At 45.2% G+C, this 23,251-nt stretch overlaps 1 protein-coding gene across 1 annotated transcript in view; it reads left to right on the top strand.

Annotated features, from left to right (window-relative positions):
- Positions 1-4,234: 4,234 nt before the first annotated feature.
- SLC45A4 (solute carrier family 45 member 4) overlaps positions 4,235-23,251 on the top strand; it is a 54,824-nt gene continuing 35,807 nt past the window's right edge. The window contains exons 1-2 of the mRNA XM_008073162.1: positions 4,235-4,313; positions 9,237-9,873. Of these exons, the coding sequence (XP_008071353.1) occupies positions 9,630-9,873 (244 nt within the window). The 5' untranslated portion in view covers positions 4,235-4,313; positions 9,237-9,629. The remainder of the gene's footprint in view (positions 4,314-9,236; positions 9,874-23,251) is intronic.

Genomic DNA, 23,251 nt, shown 5'->3' on the forward strand with positions numbered 1-23,251 from the left:
TTTTTTGTGAGGTACCTGCTAAGGTCTTTGACTTATTTTTTAATTGAAGTTTTTATTGTTGAGTTTTAAGGGTTCTTTGTATGTTTTAGATACCAGTTCATTATTAGATATGTCTTTTGCAAATACTTTCTCCCAGTCTGTGGCTTGTCTTCTCACTTTCTGGACAACGTTGATTTCATGTTGGAAATCAGTAGGGTTTCTTTTTTTTTTTTTTTTTTTTGAGTTGGAGTCTCACTCTGCCACCCAGACTGGAGTGCAGTGGCTACTCCCGGCCACCGCAGCCTCGACCTGCTGGGCTCCAGCAATCCTTCCGCCTCAGCCTTCCAAGTAGCTGGAACTACAGGCGCGCACTACCACGCCCAGCTAGTTTTTTGATTTATTGTAGAGATGAGGTCTCGCCTGCCCAGGCAGGTCTCGAACCCGCGGGCTCAGGCAATCCATTCACCTCAGCCTCCCAAAGGCGTGGGATTACAGGCTGAGCCACCGAGCCCGGCTCAGTAGGGTTTCTTAAATGCTTTTCAGGAAGTAACATTAGAAACAGAACTGCCAGATGCTGCTTGTCATTCTTACCAAAGGCATTGAAGTTACTTGATTTGATTTTAAATTTGTTTATACGCTTGATCCAAAAGGTGAATTTTTTTTTTTTTCCTGTGCTGCCCTTTGCTGGTTTCTCTGACTTCTGTGTTGTGCATAAGTTCATATTCTTATCCATAGTCATCTGGAGAGAGACAGGGAGAGTCAAGCTGACTATGCTAGGAAAACTGTATTAGTCAGCCTTGAACAGGGCCGTCTGAGAGTAATAGCGACATCTTTTTGGAAAAATGTTAGTAGTAGCAGTGGAGAACCCCTCTTGTGCCTGTTTTTATGTGCTGGATGTAGAGAACTCACAGCTGTTCCCAGCAAGCCAGTCCCCAGCCAGCATTTGCGGCCCACATGTGTCAGGCGCATGTGTGTGCTCAAGTGTATGGGGGCCATGCGAGGAGCAGGACACGTTTGTGGTCACAGGCCAGGCGTGGGTTGTCAGTGCTTGCTAGACCATTTTCTGAGAAGTGTAGATGACTGAATTTTTACATTACTGTTGAATACTGCAACTATGATGGAGATTAAAACTTTAACCCAAGCTTGGGGCGTTTGTCAGAAATTACTCCCTGGTTACCTTTTTGATGAGATGAAGTTTACAGCCAGCTTTTCCACTCAGCAAATTGTAGGAAGTCACGTGTTTTGGCATCAGTTGCCCTTAAATTAGAAACAGGACAATAGAGGAAGTTGTTGATTGGAACAATTGTAGTTTCACTTGTCTGAGTGCATCTGCAAATCATAATAAAATTGTTGTCACTGAATGCTGTGGCAATCAGTGGAACAGGTTCCAAAGGGAAGCTTTTGTTCCTGGCTAGGAAAAACCTGTCTTAAAAGGTTTACTTGTCTTCTAAATAGTCAGTGCTAGAATAGGTCACAACGTACTCTTAAACTTCTCCACATTTCAGACAACTCAGGATGAGGCTTTTAATACAGAATTGCCTGTGCTTCGGGAAGAGCAGTGTAACCTTCCTTAAATTGCTTCAGTGTGTCATCAGACTCCAGCTTGGGCATTTTCAATTATGTACTTCAGAAGAAACGTTCAAATGTTTTTAGATAATGTTCTAGCATTTATATGAAATAGCTTCCTTCAAGGAAACAATTTGCTTGCTCTAAGAAGATGACCTCATGGGTATAGCTTTCTGGGCAGTGAATCCGATTTTATGTGGCATGTGATCCCCTCAGGGTGAGGACACACCCTGGCCCTTGGCCTGTGGTCATGAGTCCCTGTGGCCCCACCCCTGCACACTCCTTCCTTTTCTTCTCAGAGCTTCTCTCCTTTTGTTTCCTCTGGGGCCCTGAGACGGAATAAGTTGGGAAAGGCCAAAAAGGGAATGATTCCTCAAAGTCCTGGTCTCAAGCAATCCTCCATCCTCGGCCTCAGCTTCCTAAAGTGCTGCGATGACAGGTGTGAGCCACCGCGCCTGGCCAAGGAAGGCACTTCAAACCTTCTGATAGTTGTTGTGTCAGGAAAGGTACAGCCATGCACCACGTGGGTCCTTGGTGCAATCCCTGAATAGGGCTGTGGATGAGCGAGAAGGACCAGAGAGCCGTGCTGGGGTCCTCACTGCTGACTGTCTTGGGGAGATGGATGATGGATCCAAACACGTCTGTGAACTTTGGAAATACAATCTGCTCTTAAGTTGGGGACTATACATATTTGGTAATGGCTAGTAGACTTGTTGATTTGGCTGGATTCTTTTTTTGGTCCGTTCTCAGACAATAAAGAAATTGGATTATAAATCTAAAATACCAGAATTAATAGCCTTAGTTAGATGGGAGGGGCCACCAGCGACCTTTCTAAGAGTGATAGAAATGTTCTTTCTCCATACAGATTTTCAGAGCTGGCTGAGTGGCATATTTTCACCACATGGAAATTATACCTGAGTAAACAAACATTTCCTAGTCTTCATGTATCTAACCAGTTAGAAAATATAAGAGCAGAGAAAATCCCATTTACAAAGACTGTGGCAAACATCATTAGGAATAGACTGCTTTTCGTTCTCCTCACAGGTGTCAGGGTCAGTTTGGACAGATAGAGAGAGAGTTCTTGCTCTTGGATAGGATGACTCAGCAGCCTGGACATGTCCGTTCCCCCAGGCTCACTGATTAAATTGATGGAATCCCAATAAAAATATCGACTGTCTTTTTTTCCAGAGCTAGTCAAACTGCTCTTAAAGTTCATGTGCTCATAAAGTTCTTGAAAGTAAACATAGAAGAATAATTAGGAAAACACGGAAGTGAAAAGAGCAATGAGCAGAAACTACCTCAGCAGAGCTCGATATGTACTAACAGCCTCTCTACTTCAAGCAGTGTGTTGTCAGACATGGGTAGACAGGTACACAAGTGCATCAGAATGAGACATTGAGAAATAGACCCAAGTGTACAACAAAATTTGGTATATGATAAAAGAGAGGCTGGGCACATGGTGGCTTGCACCTGCACTTTGGGAGGCTGAGGCAGCAGGATCCCTTGAGGCCAGGAGTTCAAGGCCAGCCTGGGCAACATAGCAAGACCAAGTTTCTAAAAAAAATATTAAAAATTTGCTGGGGTATGGTAGCATCTGCCTGTATTTCTAGCTACTCAAGAGACTGAAGGTGGGAGGATCACTTGAGCTCAGGAGTTCAAGGTTTCATTGAGCTATGATTGAGCCAATGTACTCCAGCCTTGGCAACAGAGCAAGACCCTGTCTCTGAAAAAAAGAGAAAAATCTCAAAGTGCTGGGAATGGACTTTTAAATAAATTATATTGAGACACCTAGATAGCCACTGGGAAAAGATGAGCGTGGATCCCTAACTCACACCATATACAAGTATATGGCTCAGAGCTCTCAGAAGTATCCATGTAGCTTTCCTTTGGGAACTATTATCTAAGTTGAGCATTCAGTAGCCTGTTATGCCTTTCCAGGATGTACTCTTGTTTTTCAAATGTATCAGAATTTGCTGGTATACTTCCCATATGGGATGGACCCAGGAACCCTCCCTTTGTCTGTGACTCTTTAGCAGAAATATACTCTGGTTCTTTTGGTACCAACCTTGAGACCACTATCTCTCCTTTTAGAGTGACCATTACTGGGTCTGTGTCACCGTGGCCTTCCCTGTTGACTCTCTTGCTGTTCTGCCCCTTAGAGTTTTAGGTAGTGTATTCACTCCATGACAAGGTGATAGGACCCTTATTTTGAAGCACAATTCTTAAAATTTAAATTATTTTGTGGCTTCTCCTAAAATGCTTGCAGAATCCCCAGGGCTTTACAGAAATAAAGTTTTTGGAAACAACAGCTGTGCCAGCTGTGAGCAGTTGGGTGTTGTCCTCAAGGTACTCACCTTTAAAACCCAGTTAGTCCCATCAGTGCATAGCTTTAAGGAAATTCGTTGTTGGTTTAACACAAGTTGACTTTGTTCTAGTAGTTGATTTAGCACTATTAAGATTACTCTTTGAAAAGTTGCCTCGACTTGGCCTGCTCTTGGAAACTTTGAAGCTTGCATTGATATTAGCACCCTAGACTGATAATACTACTTGGATAAACTCATGAAGATATGAGACATTTGGTTGAATTTTGTACTTACTAATTGTTCCTTTAAACAAACAAACTGAAGATGCTAACAATATTTGTCGTTTCCATCAATATAGATGACAGTGAAGTCACCTGTGTAAAATCTATTTACTGTGCCACTGCGTTTGCACTGCTTGAGGAAGGGAAGCCAGCTGTATTAATGCCTAGACTACTTGACTAACAGGTAAACCCCATACCACCTTCATGCCATTTCATGAGGACTTCGGTGAGGCCTACATAACCTAGTGGCTGGTCACCCAGATCACCTGGATGTGACTTCAGGATAGTTGGTGGGGTGGGGGTGGCTTTCCAGTGCAGGTAGCCTGTAGTACATATCAGCTGGTTATCCTCATTCATTCATTCATTCATTCAGTTCATTCATTCATTCTTTCAACAAATCTCACTGAACGCCTGCTATGTGGCTGAGAACGATGTGAGAGGGTGGAAGCCAAGGTTAGGAAGGCGTGGGCATCACCCTTCAGGGACCAACACTGGGAGAGCCAAGAACAGATGAAAACTGGGTGATAGGATCTCACGAGGGGCTTCTCACTGCCCAGGCAGAGTTTTGCTATCCAAGTCGGGCACTGACCGGCCTTTACACAAGGGAAGGGCCTCTCCTTCTAAAGGATGTCCAGTGAGCCTTGACAAGAGTCTAGAAAGACTCAGGGTGGTTTGAGCAGAAGGTGGGAAGGGTAAGAGGCAGGTGGAGCAGGTGGAGCCGGCTCATGGGAGAGGGTGAAGGGCACAGTCCAGCGGAGAGAGGTGTCCTGTTCTAAAGGAGGAGCCTTCAGCAGACAGCAGCTGTGTCCTAGGCAGAGTCCTCGAGGCAGGTGCCCTGTGCTCCTGGCAGGCTTCCATCCTGCAGAAGAAGACCATATGCATGACCGAGGCTGAGACGGGCCTGTGTGCGCAGGGAACCTCGCAGAGCCCATCACTGGCAGGCTAGGTTCCAAAGTGAGGCCGATTTGCTGGCTGGAGTTAGTGGCTCACCCTGGCCATGTGGTGATGACAGAGGGGGCAGGACACCCTGGGGGCGTGGACTGGGTAACTTTCCTGTCCAGTTGCTGGGGTGTTTTCATATTGTCATTGGAAGGCCAGTTTGGAACCTATTTTTGGAGATTTAGTGGGGAGCCTCCAACATTGCAGAGGAACCCCAATCGGGTAGCTCGGCTGTTCCCTACCTTTTGAACATCAAGGACCAGTTTCTTGGAAGACAGTTTTTCCACAGCTGTTGTGGGGGTCATCAGGCATTAGAGTCTCATAAGGAGTGTGCATCCTAGATCCTTCACATGCACAGTTCACAATAGTGTTCGTGTTCCCACTGATCTGAGCTGCTTGCCTGCCACTCACCTCCTGCTGGGTGGCCTGGTTCCTAGTAGACCACAGACCAGTACAGATCTGTGGCCCAGGGGTTGGGGACCCCTTGGGTAATTGACTCTACTGTAGAGGGGTTCTCCACATCTCCATGTCCTTTTGTCAACTTGTGACTCCTCTGAGGACACAGGTCCTTTGCTCCCTGAGTGTCCAGTCCTGTGAGCACCTTGGCTTTTCCTGGGATTCCTTGGGCCTTTTGATAGCCATAGCTGTGACCCTGCAGTTGGGGTGCATACCATGTGTGGGTGGCTGCAGTGTTTTGCTGGGGCTTCTGTACGACCTGGCAGCGATTCTTCCTCAGCTTTCTTTTTGCAGACAGGGTCTAAGAATGCCACTTCCTGTGGCATGGTTGAGCTGATGGGAAAAGGGGTAGCCTGCCACGTGTTCCCTCTTACAGTCCTGACCTTAACGATCATCTTCTCAGTGCACTTGACTGTGTGGCTTGCTCCCTTGAATTTTCCAGCTCTGCTTGGAGTAGACTGATGGACAGCTTAAGTGACACAGAGTGGAGTGAGGCTGGGGGCTGAGGGAAGCAGCAGGTCCCTCCCGTTGATCTTTCATGTTGATGAGCGAGACTCCCAAGACTTCCCTACCGCTAGTCCAGTTCAGAGGTCAGCAAGCTGTGACCTCTGTAAACTCTCACTTTACACCTAGCAGAGCCCTCTTCCCCCTGGGGTCTGAATGGCATCTCTACGGCCTATACTTGCTAGGGACCTGCCATTGCTCTTTCAGGACTGCCCAAGGGAAGGACTTCATGAAGATGACACTGCAAGGCCCCCTGGGAGAAAGGAAGGAGCTAATCAAGACCACCTTGGGTTAAATGGATAGCAACTAGAAATATTTTTATTGAAACCAGTTGTCTGAGTCCAGCTCAGAGCCTGGATTTGCAGAACTGACCAGCACACTGAGAATGAGTTTTGCCCTTTTAAGGGGTTGTTAAAAGACAAAAGAGAGTATGCAGCAGAGACCTTATGTGTCTCCAAATGCCTAACATATTTATTATCTAGCCTTCTCTCCCCCCGACACTTTTTTTTTTTTTTTTTTTAAAGACAAGGTCTCTCTCACTCGATCACCCAGACTGGAGTGCAGTGGCACAATCATGGCTCACTGCAGCTTTGACCTCCAGGGCTCAAGTGATCCCCAGCCTCCTAAATAGCCAGGACTACAGGCATGTGCCACCGCTTCTGGCCTCAAGCAGTCCTCCTGCCTCAGCCTCCCAAAGTGCTAGGATTATAGGTGTGAGCCACCACACTTGGCCTGTCTAGGCTTTACAGAGACAACTTGTAACATCTGGTCTTGTTGATTCAAAGTGTAGTAATCACGATTCTAAACATTTCAAAGAAAGCCCTTCTCCTATTTTATAATAACCTTAGGACACAGTTTCTCAGCCTTGGCCCTGTTGACTTTTGGGGATGGATCATCCTCTGCTTTGGGGGCTGTTCTTTGCACCTAGGGTGTTGAACAGCATCTCAGGCCTCCACCCACAAGATGCCAGTAACAGCCCCCCTCCCCACCTGTGACAATCTGAAATGTCTCAGGACATCGCCAGATGTCCCTGGGGTGCAGAATTCCCCGTTAAGAATCACTACCTTAGGGTAATTCACAGACACTTATTACAGAGGTCTATTGGCTGATTTTTGGCTGTCGCTAAAATGATTCTTACGAGCAGAGACTGCTTCTTTCAGGCACAAGTCTCCAAAGATGGACACAGCAGTGGGACAAAGGGCTGATGGTACAGAACTGAAGGGTTTGATGTTTATAATTAAGTCATCAGGATCTCTGAGAAAACTAATTGCTGTTGTTCTAGCCAAAAGCCCAGTTGATCTATCTGGGCTTTACAGACATATCTGGATACACTTTGTTCTCATAAAAATGATCCTTCTTATCCAGGGGAAGAAGGCAGTTAGAGTCTTTGACCCTATTCTGTTATAAGACTGACAGATTGACAGCAAAAAAAAGGCCATTATCTGTTATGAGAGGAATGATTCCGTAAAGGCAGGGATGAAGCAAGAATAGCAGGATGTGATGATCACATGCTAAAGCCTGAAGACTTATTACACTATTCTGTTTACTTTGCATATGTTAGAAACATTTCCAGAATAAAGTGTTTTCAAAAACTACTAAGGTAGGATTACAGTTTGGGAACACTTGGTTTAATGGAGATGTTTATATGGTACAGACATGTGGTGAATGTGAAAGAATTCTCAAGTAAGGGATGCCATGTGGAGTTGTAGTGGTGTTTTGGGAACATAAGAAGCAAATATGTGATTTTCAAGGAATTAGCAGGCATGTCAGTAGGCAGTGTGAAAAAGGATGCAAGAAAGAACTGGAAGGGAAGAGCCCAGTGCAGGGGGCTTCTTTGGGACCCTCCCAAGAGCTGTCTGCTTTCACTTTCCCCCCCAGGAGAGCCTTCTTCCTGGATTCTAGAAGGCATCTCCGTGGCCTACACATGCTGGGGACCCGCTATCGCCCTGTGAGGACTGCTCAAGGAAGGGACTAAGTGAAGATGACACCTTGAGGCCCCCTGGGAGAAAGGAAAGAGCATATCAAGACCACCTTTGGCTAAGTGGATAGTAAATAGAAATATTTTTATTGAAATCAGTTGTTGAAAAGCTCTTAGTAAGATGTCAGCTCACAGGCCTACCTCAGTGTAAAATGTGGACACCATTTTGTGTCATTGCAGGGGCTCTTACTGTCTAGCACTTTGATGGAACTGAACCCCAGTTTCTGGAGGCCCAACTGCAGAAGAACCCAGGGTGTTCTACATTCTACCTTGTCTTGCTTAGAGCGAGATGGACCCCATTTTCCTAAGACATGTCTAAGGGGGCATTTCCAGCTGATTTAACTCTGGGGCAGTCTTGTGCTTTATTATAGTGTGTTCCTCCAGGTGGAGGATGTGTCACCAGGCAGGGTTACAGGAGACAGGGTCACAGGAACTAGAGGATTGGTGTTATAGGGGTTCCATGGCCCCCATGTGGACTGGGAGTCTCCAAACCCCTGGATGTTATGGTCAGAGTTGGGCATAGTGGTACTTTTTTTTATTTTTTAATCAAGAGAAAGTCTAACTTTCATTTTATTAGTGAAGGGTTTTATAACCTAAAGTGGTAAAAGATCACTGCCCTAGACATGCTGGCCACAAGAGTCCAGACACCTTTGGGTGGACTTTGGATATCCCCCCGGCAGGGAATCCTGTCGACCCTGCTCTGCCTAGCCTCCCACTTCCCATTTTTTTCCCACCTCTTCAGGTGGTATCTAAAGTTTCCCCTTTTGACTCTCTTTTACTTGCCTCCCCACCCCTCCCGCCTCACCTCCTTCCCTCCCTGTCTCCCTCCCTCTCATAATATTTGCAGGCCCCAGAGGGCACTGCTAACCGCCATCATCGTGCAGGGATATTTACGTGCACAGAGTCGGTGATATTGTTATTGACCACGGTGAACATTTTTAGCTTTTTCTCTACTCATCTTCTCTGATACTGTTTTCCTTTATTGTCCCCTAAGATTAAATTCCATATGAGAAAATGCTGTTTTTCTGGAAAGTAGGTTGTGTTACTTGCACAGACACACCCAGAGTGAGCACCCGTGAACTAAGACTGGAAGAGCTCCATAGAATCTTCTTCTGTGGTCTTGGATCAGTCTCTCAGGGTGTGCAGCTTGCTCGGGTCGGGCGGCGGTCCAGCAGGGCCGTGTGGTGGCCGCCCCCTGACTCTGGTCGGGTTGTTTTTCCTCTTTTGCAGATCATCCGGTCACTCGATGGGGATTAACAGCGGACCACCTGTTTGTGTCACCTTCCCACCTCTCTGTAGCAAGAAAAATAACTTCAGCACCTCTTCAATAATAATGATGAAACTGGTATTAACTGAATGGCAATTATGGATTTTTAACTCTAATTCACAGTAAACCAGCAAGCCATATGTTAAAATCCAACCAAAAAGCGTTCTGTTTTGCTGCATGTCTCATACGATTGTGAGAAGTTGTGAGATACCTGTTTGTACAAAGAGGAATATAAGTATTACTTGCCTGAGGAACACAACTGAAACAGAAAGAGAAGACGTCTTAATTTATCATTAAAGATATATGATAGTATTATTTATATAGATAGAATAAATATATATATATTTTTGGTGGTAATGAAAATGGCTCCGCAGAATGCCGACCCAGAATCTATGCAAGTTCAAGAGTTACCTGTGCCCCTGCCAGATCCGCAGAAACCTGGAGACATGGAGGCCGAGAACCGCGACGAGACCATCAGTGAGGGGTCCATAGACCGGATCCCCATGCGCCTGTGGGTGATGCACGGGGCGGTGATGTTTGGCAGGGAGTTCTGTTACGCCATGGAAACAGCTTTGGTCACGCCAATCCTGTTGCAGATTGGTAAGTGCTACTCCCCATCCAAGTGTGGTGCACGCTGAGCCTGCAGTGCCAGCAAACTGTGCGTGGCTCTGGTCCTGCAGCAGGCAGTAGGGCGGTGCATCCTCAAGAGCCCTGCAAACATGAGTCCCCGTCTTCCCTCCCTTCAACCTGCTCTGATGATAAGTTTCTCTTGTTGTAAGCCAGTGTTGGGGAGGAGTCACCCTGGATGTTGACCTTGAATTAGCTTAGCCACATTGGTAGGGCATCTGGGGCAGAATCCACAATGATAAGTACTGACTCTTGGCACAGGCCTCCATCTCCTACTGGTCTCCGCCACACCGTGAGGAGCCACAAGTGAAGGGCACGGTTACTAGTAGTGACAGTCATTGGCTATGTCATCCTGGCAAGTTGGGAGCATCTCTGTGTTATGCTGAGTTTCCTTATTTGTAAAAGTGAGGGCGATTCAAGACCAACCCTGGTAGGGTTCAAGGCGTATGTTTAGAACAGTACTTTGCCTTGGGAAGCACTGAAGGAGTCTGTTTTTTTACCATCATTTGGTATCGTTGTTATTGTTGACTTGAATCCGAGTTCACTGTGGACTTTAGAAGACTGAGTGACAGGTATTTCCAAAAGTATTGAAATTCACAGAGACACACTTAGGTGGGCATGGCTGAGCCTAGCATGTGGAAGATATGTCTTAGGCCCTGAAAGTTTTGTCAGAATGTTTAATTTTCCTTATGGTCTAAGGAAGTTTTAAAATCTGCATTTTTCCAACTCCTTAGCGTTATAGGAGATCTGCATAGAGGGAGAAATTTTTTTTTTTTTGAGTTGGAGTCTCACTCTGTCCCCCAGACTGGAGTGCAGTGGCATACTGCTCACGGCCACTGCAGCCTAGACCTGCTGAGCTCAGGTGATTCTTCCACCTTAGCCTTCCAAGTTGCTGGAACTACAGGCATGCGCCACCCTCCCCAGCTACTTTTTTATTTATTATATAGATGAGCTCTTGTCAAGTTGCCCAGGCTGGCCTCCCAAAGTGCTGGGATTATAGGTGTGAGCACCACGCCCGGCCTGGACAAACAATTTAAAAGCATCAGTTTTATTCCAGAATTCTACATATTACACAGTAAAATATTCTCAAAGCCTACTTATTTTGGTTGTTTTAGGATGTTTCTTGCTAGAGACATAAAATAAATGTTTATTTGTTCAGTGAGTGCTGACTCAGCTCCACCACGGTACGGGTCACTCACTGAAGTGGTGGACCTCAGTCTAATGTGAAGTTTAGTGCTGCCTTCCATCATGAATGGGGGCAGTGGCCCCGCGAGCATCTGCACCAGAGAACACAGATTTCCCATCATATTACAGTGGGAGCAGGTGTCTTTAAGTATCCCTGGAAACCCATGATTTCAAAATCATAGTAGTTTCCGTGCCCACTCCTAGATTGTGTCGATTACTAAAAAGCTCACATGCCACATTTCTAGTATTTTGATTATTATATTTCAGCATATGCGTTTCCCTCTGTAATCGTTAAAAACTTCGTGTTTTATTTTTCATCCTTGCAAACCTCGTGAGAGGGCATCACGAGGTGGCTGGTGGGCCTGGGGCAAAGGCAAGGCTATGAAAGACCTTTTCTGGAGGGTTGGGAGCTGTGGAGAGTGATCAAGTGTAGTCACTCTTTGGCTCTTTGTCTGTGTGCTTGTCACTCTGCATCTTTCTGTGCATGTTCCGGGGTGGCCACCATGTGCTTGGGCACTGGGCGTGAACACTGGGATGGACAGGACACGAGCCACCGCATATGTCTTGTGTAGCTTAGCTCTGTGGGGAAGCAGCGAAGACTGACCCAAGCAGTAAGCGCCACTTTAAAAGTGCCATGAGGGCCGGGCTCGGTGGCTCAGCCTGTCATCCCACGCCTTTGGGAGGCTGAAGTGAGTGGATTACCTGAGCCCGCGGGTTCGAGACCTGCCTGGGCAGCGAGACCTCATCTCTACAACAAACCAAAAAATCAGCTGGGCGTGGTAGCGCATGCCTGTAATTCTGGCTACTCGGAAGGCTGAGGCGGAAGGATCGCCGGAGCCCAGCGGGTCGAGGCTGCGGTGGCCGGGAGCAGCCACTGCACTCCAGTCTGGGCGACCGAGTGAGACTCCAACTCAAAAAAAAACAAAAAAATTAAAATTAAAAAAAAAATAAAAGTGCCATGAGGGAAAGAACCACAGACCTTCTTGGAGAGTGGGGGTGCCAGCTTCTCTGGGTCTGGGCTGGCGTGGGAAAGCTCCCCAACAGTAGGGAGGGGGCACTCGGGCAGCATGTCTAGCAGCCCAAGGAGAGCAAGGCCTTGGTGTGTTCATGGAACTGAAAGACTCCGTGGCTAGACCCCAACAGGGAAGAAGCTGAGGAGCAATTAGTTTTATTAAACATTTACTTTGTGCCTTTGATGTGTTAAGGACTTGGCACAGGTAATTAAGAAAGCAGTCATCATAGCAAAGCTAAGGTGGTTAGAATTAGAAAGCGGGCACCATCACTCAGTTTCTGCACACTCACAGTTCAGAGCCCCTGGCTACTGAGAAATGAGTTGATATAATAAAGAGTCTCTGGGAACTGCTATTTCCTGATTTTCTCCATAGTATAGATACTTTATTATGACTTTCAAACCCTAACACTCAGGTCTTTGGAACTGTCATACTTTACAGATTGTGAGTCTCAATTCCCATATAACTTTTAGCACATTTTATTGTTTGGTTTTGATTGCTTATTCCTTGAGACTTATGTAGGTATTAGATCATTTTGTATAATAAATACACATGCTTCTCAGCTTATGCTGTGGTTATGTCCTGGTAACCCATCCTAAGTTGAAAATGCATCTAATACACCTAACCTACCGAACATCATAGCCTGGCCTCACCTACCTTAAACATGCTAAGAACTTGCATGAGTCCCTAGTTGGGCAAAATCATCTAACACAAAGCCTGTTTCATAATAAAGTGTTGAATAGTTCATGTAATTTATGAACTACTGTCCTGAAAGTAAAAAAAAAATCAAAAACCTAGAATGCCTGTATAGGTACTTAAAGTATGGTTTCTACTGAGTACGTATCACTCTCACATCATCATGAAGTTGAAAAATTCTAGGTTGGACCATCACAAGTTGGGGCCCCATCTGTATACACATTACTATATTTTAAATAGAGAGAGCATATTAAAGGTAGATTTTCAAAGTTGTAGGTATGTCTTTTCCATATAAACTTCCAGAAATGGTGACTGAAAATAGGAGAATGGTACTAAATGGGAGGCAAACTGACCAAAAGAGGAAACTGTACACCCTGGTTTGTGCTCAGCAGGAGAGCAGGACTTGTGAACAGAAGGTCTTTTTACAGGTCAAAGGAACCAGTACTTTTTTTTTTGAGTTGGAGTCTCACTCTGTTGCCCAGACTGGAGTGCAGTGGCCGCTCCCGGCCACCGCAGCCTTGCCTCCTGGGCTCCGGCGATCCTTCCGCCTCAGCCTTCCGAGTAGGCGGAATTACAGGCATGCACTACCACACCTGGCTGATTTTTTGGTTTATTGTAGAGATGAGGTCTCGCTGCCCAGGCGGGCCTCGAACCCGCGGGCTCAGGCAATCCACTCACCTCAGCCTCCCAAAGGCGCGGGAAGGAACCAGTACTTAATGAGTGTTTGCTCATAAACATGCTTAGCTTGAGTCGAGACAACAAAAGGCCCAATTTACTTCACAGGGTTTGACTTAAATTACACTCATAAGGGCAATATAGTGATCGAAATGTTCTCTGATGCGAGCTGGAGTTTATTTAAAAAGTTGCCTGCTGTACCCGGAGGCACAGTGTTCATTACTGCCACTCCAAGCAGGCGGTGTGACTGGCTCGATAGATATCTCCGGTGATGTGGCTGTCACCACAGGTAGGACCTGGCATGTTTTTATCACCCAGAAGCTCCCAAGTGCCCCTTTCATCAGCTATTGCCCCACTCCCAGCCTCTGTAATCTTGGTGCTGTCTTTTCTGGAGTTGATTCCAGTGGGATCACGTGGGATGTATAGTCTGGCTTCTTTCACTTAGCATAATGCTTTTCTGGTTGGTTCATCCATGTTGCTGCATGAATCACTACTGCATTTCTGTCTCATGCTGACGGTACTGAATGCACACACAACTGTTTATTCATTCATCAGCTGATAGACATTTGGGTTGTTTCTGTTTGGGGGCTATTAAGATAAAACTTCTGTGAGCATTTGCCTACCAGTCTGTGTAGATATGTGTTTCGTTTTTAATGAGGACAAACCTAGGAGTGGGATGGCCGAGTCACGTTTTCCAGTGTAATTGTACCATTTTGCATTCTCACCAGCAGTGTGCGAGAGTTCTTGTTTCTCCACATCCTTGTCGGCACTTGGTGGTGGAAACAAAGTCTTTTAAATTTGAGTCGTTGAAGTGGATGTGAATCGTATCTCAATGTTTTAATTTGTATTTCTGTAATGAGGAATGATGTTAATCATCTTTTTATGTACTTATTAAGCATTTATAATCTTCAGTGACATGTTTTGCGAGAGATCAGATGTTTTTACTGTTTGCCTTATTGAGTTGTAGGAGTTCTTTATATATCCTGGATATAAAAGTCCGTTAACAGATATATGCTTGCAAATATGTTACCCCAGTCTGTTGTTTGCCTTTTCATCTTTCTTATATCTTTCAGAAAGCAAATGTTTTACATTTTGATGAAATGTAGCCTATCAGTTTTCTTTTAATGTTGTTTTTAAACTAAGACCTGATCAACTTTCTCTTCCATTTTTGTCTAGTTTTAACTCTTCCATTAAGGTCTGTGGCCCATTTTGAATTAATTATTATTATTTTTTGAATCAGGATCTCTGTTACCCCTGCTGAGTGTAGTGGTACAGCCACAGCTCATCATAACCTTGACTTCCTGGGCTCAAATGATCCTGCCACCTCAGCCTCCCAAGTAGCTGGGACTACAGGTGTGCACCACCCTACCTGGCAGTTTTTTGAACTTTTTGGAGAGACAAGATCTTGCTGTGTTGCCCAGGCTGTTCTCAAACTCCTGGCCTCAAGCAGTTTTCTTGCTTCATCCTCCCAAAGTGCTGGGATTGCAGGTGTGAGCCACCATTAATTAATTTTGCATACAGTAAGAGTTGAAGGGTTCCTCCTCCCTTTGGCATGTGGAAATCCAGTTGTTTCAGCATCATTTATAAAAGGAGTAGGCTTTTGCATTTAATTCCCTGGCACCTCTGTTGACATTAACTGACCACATATATTGTGAGTCTGTTGATAGGCTCTGATCTGTTCCAGTGATCTATATGTCTATGTTCAGTATAACAGTGTCTTAATTACCGCAGCTTTATGGTGTGTCTTGAAATTAGGAAATATAGGTTTTCTTACTTTATTCTACCTTTTCAAACTTATTTTGGCTGTTTTTAAATCTTTCACATTTTCATATAAATTTTAGAATTGTAATTTTCTATCAAGAAGCCTACTGGATTTTTGGGAGATTGCATTGAATCTATAGATTAACTTAGAGATAATTTACTTCTCCTCCTCCTCCTCCTCCTCTTCCTCTTCTCCTTCCTCTTCCTTCTTCCTCCTCCTCCTTCCTTCTTTTTCTTCTTTTTTTTTAAGATATGGGATGGCTGGACTCAGTGGCTCACCCTGTAATCCCAGCACTTTGGGAGGCTGAGGTGAGTGGATTACCTGAGCCCATGGGTTTGAGACTAGCCCGGGCAGCTTGGTGAGATGTCACTACAATAAATAAAAAAAATTTAGCTGAGTGTGGTAGTTCTGTCTACTTGGAAGTCTGAGGCAGAAGGATTGCCAGAGCCCAGCAGGTCAACGCTAGGGTGGCCATGAATGGCAATGGAGTGAGACTCCAACTCAAAAAATTATAATAATAAATAATAATTATAAAAAAGACATAGGATCTTGTTATATTGCCCAGGCTGGTCTTTTAACTCCTGGGCTCAAGTCATCCTCCTACCTCAGTCTCCTGAGTGACTGGGATTACAGGCACCTGCCACTGTGCCTGGCTGAGAATTGACATCTTAATATTGAGTCCTCCAATCCATGAACATAATACATCTTCTCCTATATTTAGGCCCCTAATTTCTCCTAGTAATGTTTTGCAATTTTCAGTATATAGGTCTCTTACATTTATTTTTATCTCTAAATATTTGTTTCATGTGATTGTAAATAGAACTGTTTTGATTTAAATTTGATTTTTTTATCGCAATATAAAGTAACACTAATGATTTTTTGTATTGACCTGCATCTTGCAGTCTTGCTAAACACACTCACTAGTTCGATAGTTTTTAATGTCTGTAAGATCTGTAGTGATGTTCCCTCTTTCCTGATATTGTTAGTTTGTCTTGACCAATACGGTTAAAGGTTTATCAAATTTGTTGATCTTTTCAAAGACTCAGCTTTTTATTTCATTGATTTTTTTCCCCTAGTGTCTATTTCCTCTTTCATTAATTTATTAATTCTTTCTTTTATTCATTTTTTTCTTCTGCTTACTTTTTTTTAAACTTTTATTTTAAAATTGTGGGGTACAGTTAAGGGGTAGGTATACAAATATGCATCGTTTAGGCACCCTTGTTGATAAGGGGTATGTCCCCGTCCCCAGACAGATATTGACTACCGTTAATCCCACCTCCCTTCCCCTGCCTATCCCCCCCCATAGTTTCCCACCACTGTCAATCCTTTTCTTATAATATTTTGATAGATGTTCAAGGTCCACTATATGAGTGAGAACATGTGATACTCAGATCTTTGTTTCTGTGAAAGATCACTCAGTATTATAGACTCTAGTTCCATCCAGGTTGCTGCGAAATTCATGATTTTGTTCTTTTTTATGGCTGCATAGTATTCCATCGTGTATATGCACCACATTTTTAAAATCCAGTCCTCTTTTGATGGACAGCATGGTTGGCTCCAGGTTCTTGCTATTGTGAACAATGCAGCGATAAACATACGTGTGCAGGTATCTTTTTGATAGAATGATTTGAGTTCTTCAGGGTATATTCCCAGTAGGGAGATTGCGGGGTCATATGGGAGGTCGATATTTAGAGCTTTTAGGAATCGCCACACTGCTTTCCACAGAGGTTGCACTAGTTTATACTTCCACCAACGGTGTAGAAGTGTTCCCTTTTCACCACATCCTCTTCAGCAACTGTTATTTTTTGAGTTATTGATAATTGTCATTCTGACCGGAGTTAGGTGGTATCTCAGTGTGGTTTTAATTTGCATCTCCTTGATGATTAGTGAGATTGAACATTTCTTCATGTATCTGTTGGCCTCTCAGATGTCTTCCTTTGAGAAGTGTCTGTTCATATCTTTTGCCCACTTTGTAATGGGGTTGTTTGTTTTTTTCTTTTCAGCACGTTTGAGTTCCTTGTAGATCCTAGATGTTAGGCCTTTGTCAGATATGGAGTTGGTAAATACTTTTTCCCAGTCTGTGGGTTGTCTCCCTGCTCTCTTGATGGTTTCTTTGACTTTGCAGAAGCTCGTCAGTTTAATGAGGTCCCACTTGTCTATCTTATGTCTTAAGGCCCATGCGTTTGGGGTTTTGTTCAGGAATTGGATGCCAGTTCCAATTTCCATAAGGGTGTGTCCTGCATTTTCTAAGGTTCTTATGGTTTGAGGTTTTACATTTAGGTCTCTGATCCATTTAGAGTTAATTTTTGTGTATGGGGATAGATAGGGGTCTTGTTTGAATCTTCTGCATGTGGTCAGCCAGTTTTCCCGGCACCATTTACTGAATAGGTTCTCCTCTCCCCAGTGGTAGGTGGTGGGGACTTTGCTGAAGATGAGTTGGTTGAGAAATTGAGGTTTTGCTTCTGGAATCTCAATTCTATTCCTGCTTACTCTTGTTTTTGTTGTTGTTGAAGTCTCACTCTGTCACTGAGACTGGAGTGCAGTGGCCGCTCCCGGCCACTGCAGCCTTGACCTGCTGGACTCCTGTGATCCTTCTGCCTCAGCCTTCCAAGTAGCTGGAACTACAGGTGCACGCTACCACGCCCGGCTAATTCCTGCTTGCTTTTTTAAATGGTTTTCTTCATGATGCATTACTTTGGTTTTAACTTGTTCTTTTTTTAGCTTTTTTTGTTTGTTTGTTTTTGTTTATTTTTTTAAGTCAGAGTCTTACTCTGTTGCCCAGGCTGGAGTGCAGTAGCATACTCACGACCACCATAGCCTTGACCTGCTGGGCTCAGGTGATCCTTCCACCTCAGCCTTCGAAGTAGCTGGAACCACAGGCATGTCCCATCACGCCTGGCTAATTTTTTGACTTATTGTAAAGACAAGGTCTCACCATGTAGCTCAGGCTGGTCTTGAACCTCTGAACTCAGGCAGTCCTTTCACCTTTGGCTCCCAAAGTGCTGGGATTACAGGTGTGAGCTACTGTGCCTGGCATCTTTTTCGTTTCTTGGTCAAACTTAAAACATTGTTTTTTAGACTTTGCTTTCCTGATATAATCGTTTATTGGGAGTTATTTCATTTCCAATAAAACTAATGTTATACACAGAGGTCAGGGAGTAGTGTGTACAGAGTTAAGAGACCTCCAAGATACCTGTTGTGATCAGCAGCCTTTGAGATAGCCCCAGTGATCTTCACTTCTGGTTTTCGTGGCCTTATGTAATCCCCTCCCCTTGAGTAATTTCTGTTAACCAGTAGAATATGGCAACACTGAGGGAATACAAAATATGTGACTTCCATCTTGCTGGAAGACTACCTGTTGCCATTTTGGCCTGCACATTTTGATGAATCGAACTGCCTTCTTGGAGAGATCCATGTGGCAAGTAACTTAGGGGGAGGCCTCTAGCCAACAGCCGTGAGGGCCAACGTTCTCCGTTTGAGAGCCTGTGAGAAACTGAATCCTGCCAGCACTCTAGTGTGAGTGAGTCTGGTGGCAGACCTTCTCCAGCTAAACCCTAAGACAACTGTAGCCTCTGCCAAAGCCTTGATTGCAGCCTGTGAGAGAGCCTGAGCCAGAACTGTCCAGCTAAGTCATGCCTGCATTTCTGACCCAGAGGAACTATGAGATCATAACCACCTGCATAAGCCACGGCATTGTGTGACATTTGTTATGCAGCAATAGGTAGCTGGCACACAGGATCTGAATTTTTTTTTTTTGAGTTGCAGTCTCACTCTGTTGCCAAGGCTGGAGTGCAGTGGAACACGGCTACCGTAACCTTGAGCTACTTGATGGCTCAGGCAATCCATCTGCCTTCCAAGTAGTTGGAGCTACAGGTGTGCGCTACCATGCCTGGCTTATTTTTTGATTTATTGTAGAGATGAAGTCTCACCAAGTTGCCCAGGCAGTTCTTGAACCCCTGAGCTCAGGCAGTCTTCTTGCCTCAGTCTCCCAAAGTGCTGGGATTCCAGGTTTGAGCCACCATGCTGACCAATCTGAATATTTTTTTTTTTTTTTTTTTGAGTTGGAGTCTCACTCTGTCACCCAGACTGGAGTGCACTGGCCGCTCCCGGCCACCGTAGCCTCGACCTGCTGGGCTCCGGCGATCCTTCCGCCTCAGCCTTCCAAGTAGCCAGAACTACAGGCACATGCTAACCACGCCCGGCTAATTTTTTGATTTATTGTAGAGATGAGGTCCCACCAAGTTGCCCAGGCGGGTCTTGAACCTGCAGCCTCAGGCAATCCACTCACCTCAGCCTCCCAAAGTGTGGGATTACAGGCTGAGCCACCGAGCCTGGCTCAATCTGAATATTTTATTTGTCAAATTTTTTTGAGTATGCTGCTTCTGGCTTTGCAACTTAGGGCATGTTAGTATTTTTCCCATTACCTTGTTAGAAGAAGTGTTAAAGCACTGCAAAACACAATTGTAGTGACAAATATCTCAGCAAAAAGCCTTAGGTTATAATTTGTTTTGAAATATCCAACGATAGCAAGTCTGTCCTTTTTCTATGCTCCACAAAAAACTTTGCTGTTGAAAATCAGTAAAAAATGAGAAGCCATCGTAAAGACTGGTAGATGTGTTGTTTCTTTCTTTTTTTTTTAGTTGTTGGAGTCGCACTCTGTCATTCAGGCTGGAGTGCAGTGGCGTGCTCACGGCCACCGCAGCCTCTACCTACTGGGCTTAGGCGATCCTTCCACCTCAGCTTTCCAAGTAGCTAGAACTACAGGCATGTGCCACCATGCCTGGCTCATTTTTCTTTTTCTTTTTATTTACTATAGAGATGAGGTCTCACCAAGTTGCCTAGGCTGGTCTTGAACCCCTGGGCTCAGGCAGTCCTCTCACCTCCGCGTCCCAAAGTGCTGGGATTATAGGCGTGCCCAGCCGACTGTTGTTTCTAATCCGGGAGTAGCCAGATAATTATTCATCTTTGGCAGTTTTCTAAAGTTATTAAACTTGTATCATCCTATTATGAGTGTGTTTATCCCAATCAATATATTGTCTCCTTCACATGTTAGTGGCGGCACTGACTGTGGATGGCACAGACACGTTTTGCAGGTACACCCTGTAGAGAGGAAGTCTACTCTGCTCCTGTCCCTCATGGTCAATGGCTGTCCATAGCAAGCTCACAGACAGTGCTGCTTTGCTGGAGGTGGGGTGGCTCCCTTAACTCCAGCTGTGCAGCAGGCTGGCTCCCTGGCCAGTTTGATGTGCTAATCCTTGAGCTCATCCTTGGTTTGGCACAATGCTGGTCTTCAGGGTCTCTTTGTTTGCTCTGCCCTTCCTCCCACCACACCCACCAGAGTTGGGACAGATCAAGCATCTCTGAGTGCCACTAGCTTTAAGGGTCCAACCTCCTCTGAGCTGTTGCTGTCAGGGTTTTCTGCCATCAGGTGACTTCAGTGTGCTCACCACGCTGAGCCTGGCTTTGTGGGGTCTCCAGGGAGGCCCCAGTGCTCAGGGATTTGGGAAGCTGCCTCCTGTTATCCCTGGGAGAGGCATGAAGTAAAGGGGGCTCCAGGAACCTTGGGCTAGACAGAAGACGTGATGCAGTGGGATGTCCGTTGTTCATTTGCGATGAGTCAGCTTTCATGATGAGTCGTGACAATTTCTTTTATGGTAATGATTCAAGACCTGTTCCTGCTTTCTCTTTCATTTCATTACTTGATCAAGTGATAGAGATTTCTTGTTCCTCCCTTCTGGTGGTGAGGAAAGCATCAACCCACCAAATGTCAGCTACTCTTAGAGAATCCAGGAATCTCTGAGACATTATCTTGGTAGCCTCATTTATCCTGTAGTTACCGGCATCTCTTTTTTTCTGAAAATACTTGCAGCGTTTACTAGTTTGAAGTGCCTAGAACTGTGTGGTACGTGGTGAGCACCCTGTAATCACTAGCTGTTATCACTTGACATTTTTCTCTAGTGAACTGTGCAACTACACTTGGGGTTCCCCATCACAGTTGTGACTTTCATCGCGGGCCTGTCTTGCGCTGAGTTTTTAGAAGAAGTCTATAGGTAGTTATGCATTCAGTTGCCAAACCCAATGAGATTTTCTGGCCTTGCATTGCTAGTCCTGTCTCCGTTGCACAATGCCAAGTGGGCTCAACTCAGATTCTGCCTTTCCTCACTCTTGTCCCGGACACGTCCCTTCTCGAGCCCCTTCCGTGTCCAGCTCCATCCTCTGAATGATCCTGTCACACTGGCTGAGTCTCAGGTTTGTTGTACTCAGTACTTTTGAGAGAGTGGTGCTTCTGAAGTGGTGGCATCTTAGATGTGATAAAACGCAGCCCATCTGTAGGCTAGACTTGCCTATCCAGCTGTTTACGGTTCATATCTACCTGGCATGGCCCGTGTGTCCTCATGCTTGGCACATTGTACAATGTGTGTCTCTCTTCAGCACTCCCATGTGCTCCCAGAAGCACCTACAGCCTTGTCTTCTCATCCCTCCCAGATTGTGTATCCCAGACAAGTTCAGACTCACTCACCTTTGTTCCCCATGCCCAGCATGGAGCTGTGTTTGCAGGAATGAATGAATGACTTGCTGAAGAAGGGGAAATTGACACACTCTATATGCCTGATTTGTCTACATGCTCTTGGGCAAGACCAGAAGCCTGGTTCATTTTATTCTGGAGGAGATACGAGGCCACTCTCCTTCCAGCCCAGGTGTGCTGGTGTGGGTCACTTGTGCAATGCACCAGTGAAACTCCTGCAGCAGGGAAGAGGCCTTTTAAAACCAGGTGTTGGCCAGGCACGGTGACTCATGCCTGTAATTCCAGCACTTTGGGAGGCCAAGGCGGGTGGATTGCTTGAGTCCAGGAGTTCAAGACCAGCCTGTGCAACATAGCAAGACTGTTTCCACAGGGGAAAAAAAACAGCTAGGTGCAATGGCGCGTGCCTGTAGTCCCAGCTACTCGGGAGGCAGAAGGACTGCCTGAGCCTAGGAGTTAAAGACTGCAGTGTACCATGATCATGCCACTATACTCTAGCCTGGGTGACAGAGTGAGACCCCAACTCAAACAAAACAAAAACAAACGAAAACCCTGATGTTAATAGTCAGCACTTTTTCCAAAATAGGTTGTCCCTGTGACCTTACGATGGTCTGGGGTCACCTGCCTCACTGAAGCCCACCATGATGAGTCAGGGGCGGAGAGTCTACCAAGGAGCAGAGGTGACCATTGGGATTATAACTGGGTATAGAGTTGTCCCTTGAACAACATGGGATTTGGGGTGCCAAACACCCTGTGCTATCAGAAATCCACATCTAGCTTTTGACTCCCCTAAAACTTAACTACTAATAGCCTACTGTTGACTGGCAGCCTTACCAGTAACATAAACAGTCTGTTAATACATATTTTATATGTTATAAGTAAATATCTATCCTTACAACAATAAAGTAAGCTAGAGGAAAGAAAATGTTACTGAGAAAATCATCGGGAGGCTGAGGCAAAAGAATCGCTTGAGGCCAGGAGTTTGAGACCAGCCTGGGTGGTATAACAAGACCCCATCTCTACAAAAAATTTTAAAATTAGTGGGCATGATGGCATATGCTTGTAATTCCAGCTACTCGAGAGACTGAGAACAGGAGGATCGCTTGAGCCCAGGAGTTCGAGGCTGTAGTGAGCTGTGATCATACCTCTGCACTTCAGCCAGTGCAACAGAGCAAGAACTTGTCTCAAAAAAAATAAATAAAATCATAAGGAAGAGGAGATGTATTTATTATTCATTAAATGAAAGTGGATCATCATCAAGGTTTTCATCCTTGTCATCTTCACATTGAGTAGACAGAGGAGGAAGGGGAAGAGTTGGTCTTGTCTCCAGTGGCAGAGGCAGAAGAAAATCTGTATATAAGCAGACCTGCACAGTTCAGATCTGTGGTTCAAGGGTCAACCGTACTGAACTCTTAGAAAATGTCTGGCAGGCTGGGCACGGTAGTTCCAGCCTGCCATCCCAGCACTTTGGGAGACCGAGGTGAGAGGATTGCCTGAGCC

Source organism: Carlito syrichta, unplaced genomic scaffold (assembly GCF_000164805.1).
Source record: "Carlito syrichta isolate Samal-C Ts95f unplaced genomic scaffold, Tarsius_syrichta-2.0.1 Scaffold315705, whole genome shotgun sequence".
NCBI lineage: Eukaryota > Metazoa > Chordata > Mammalia > Primates > Tarsiidae > Carlito > Carlito syrichta.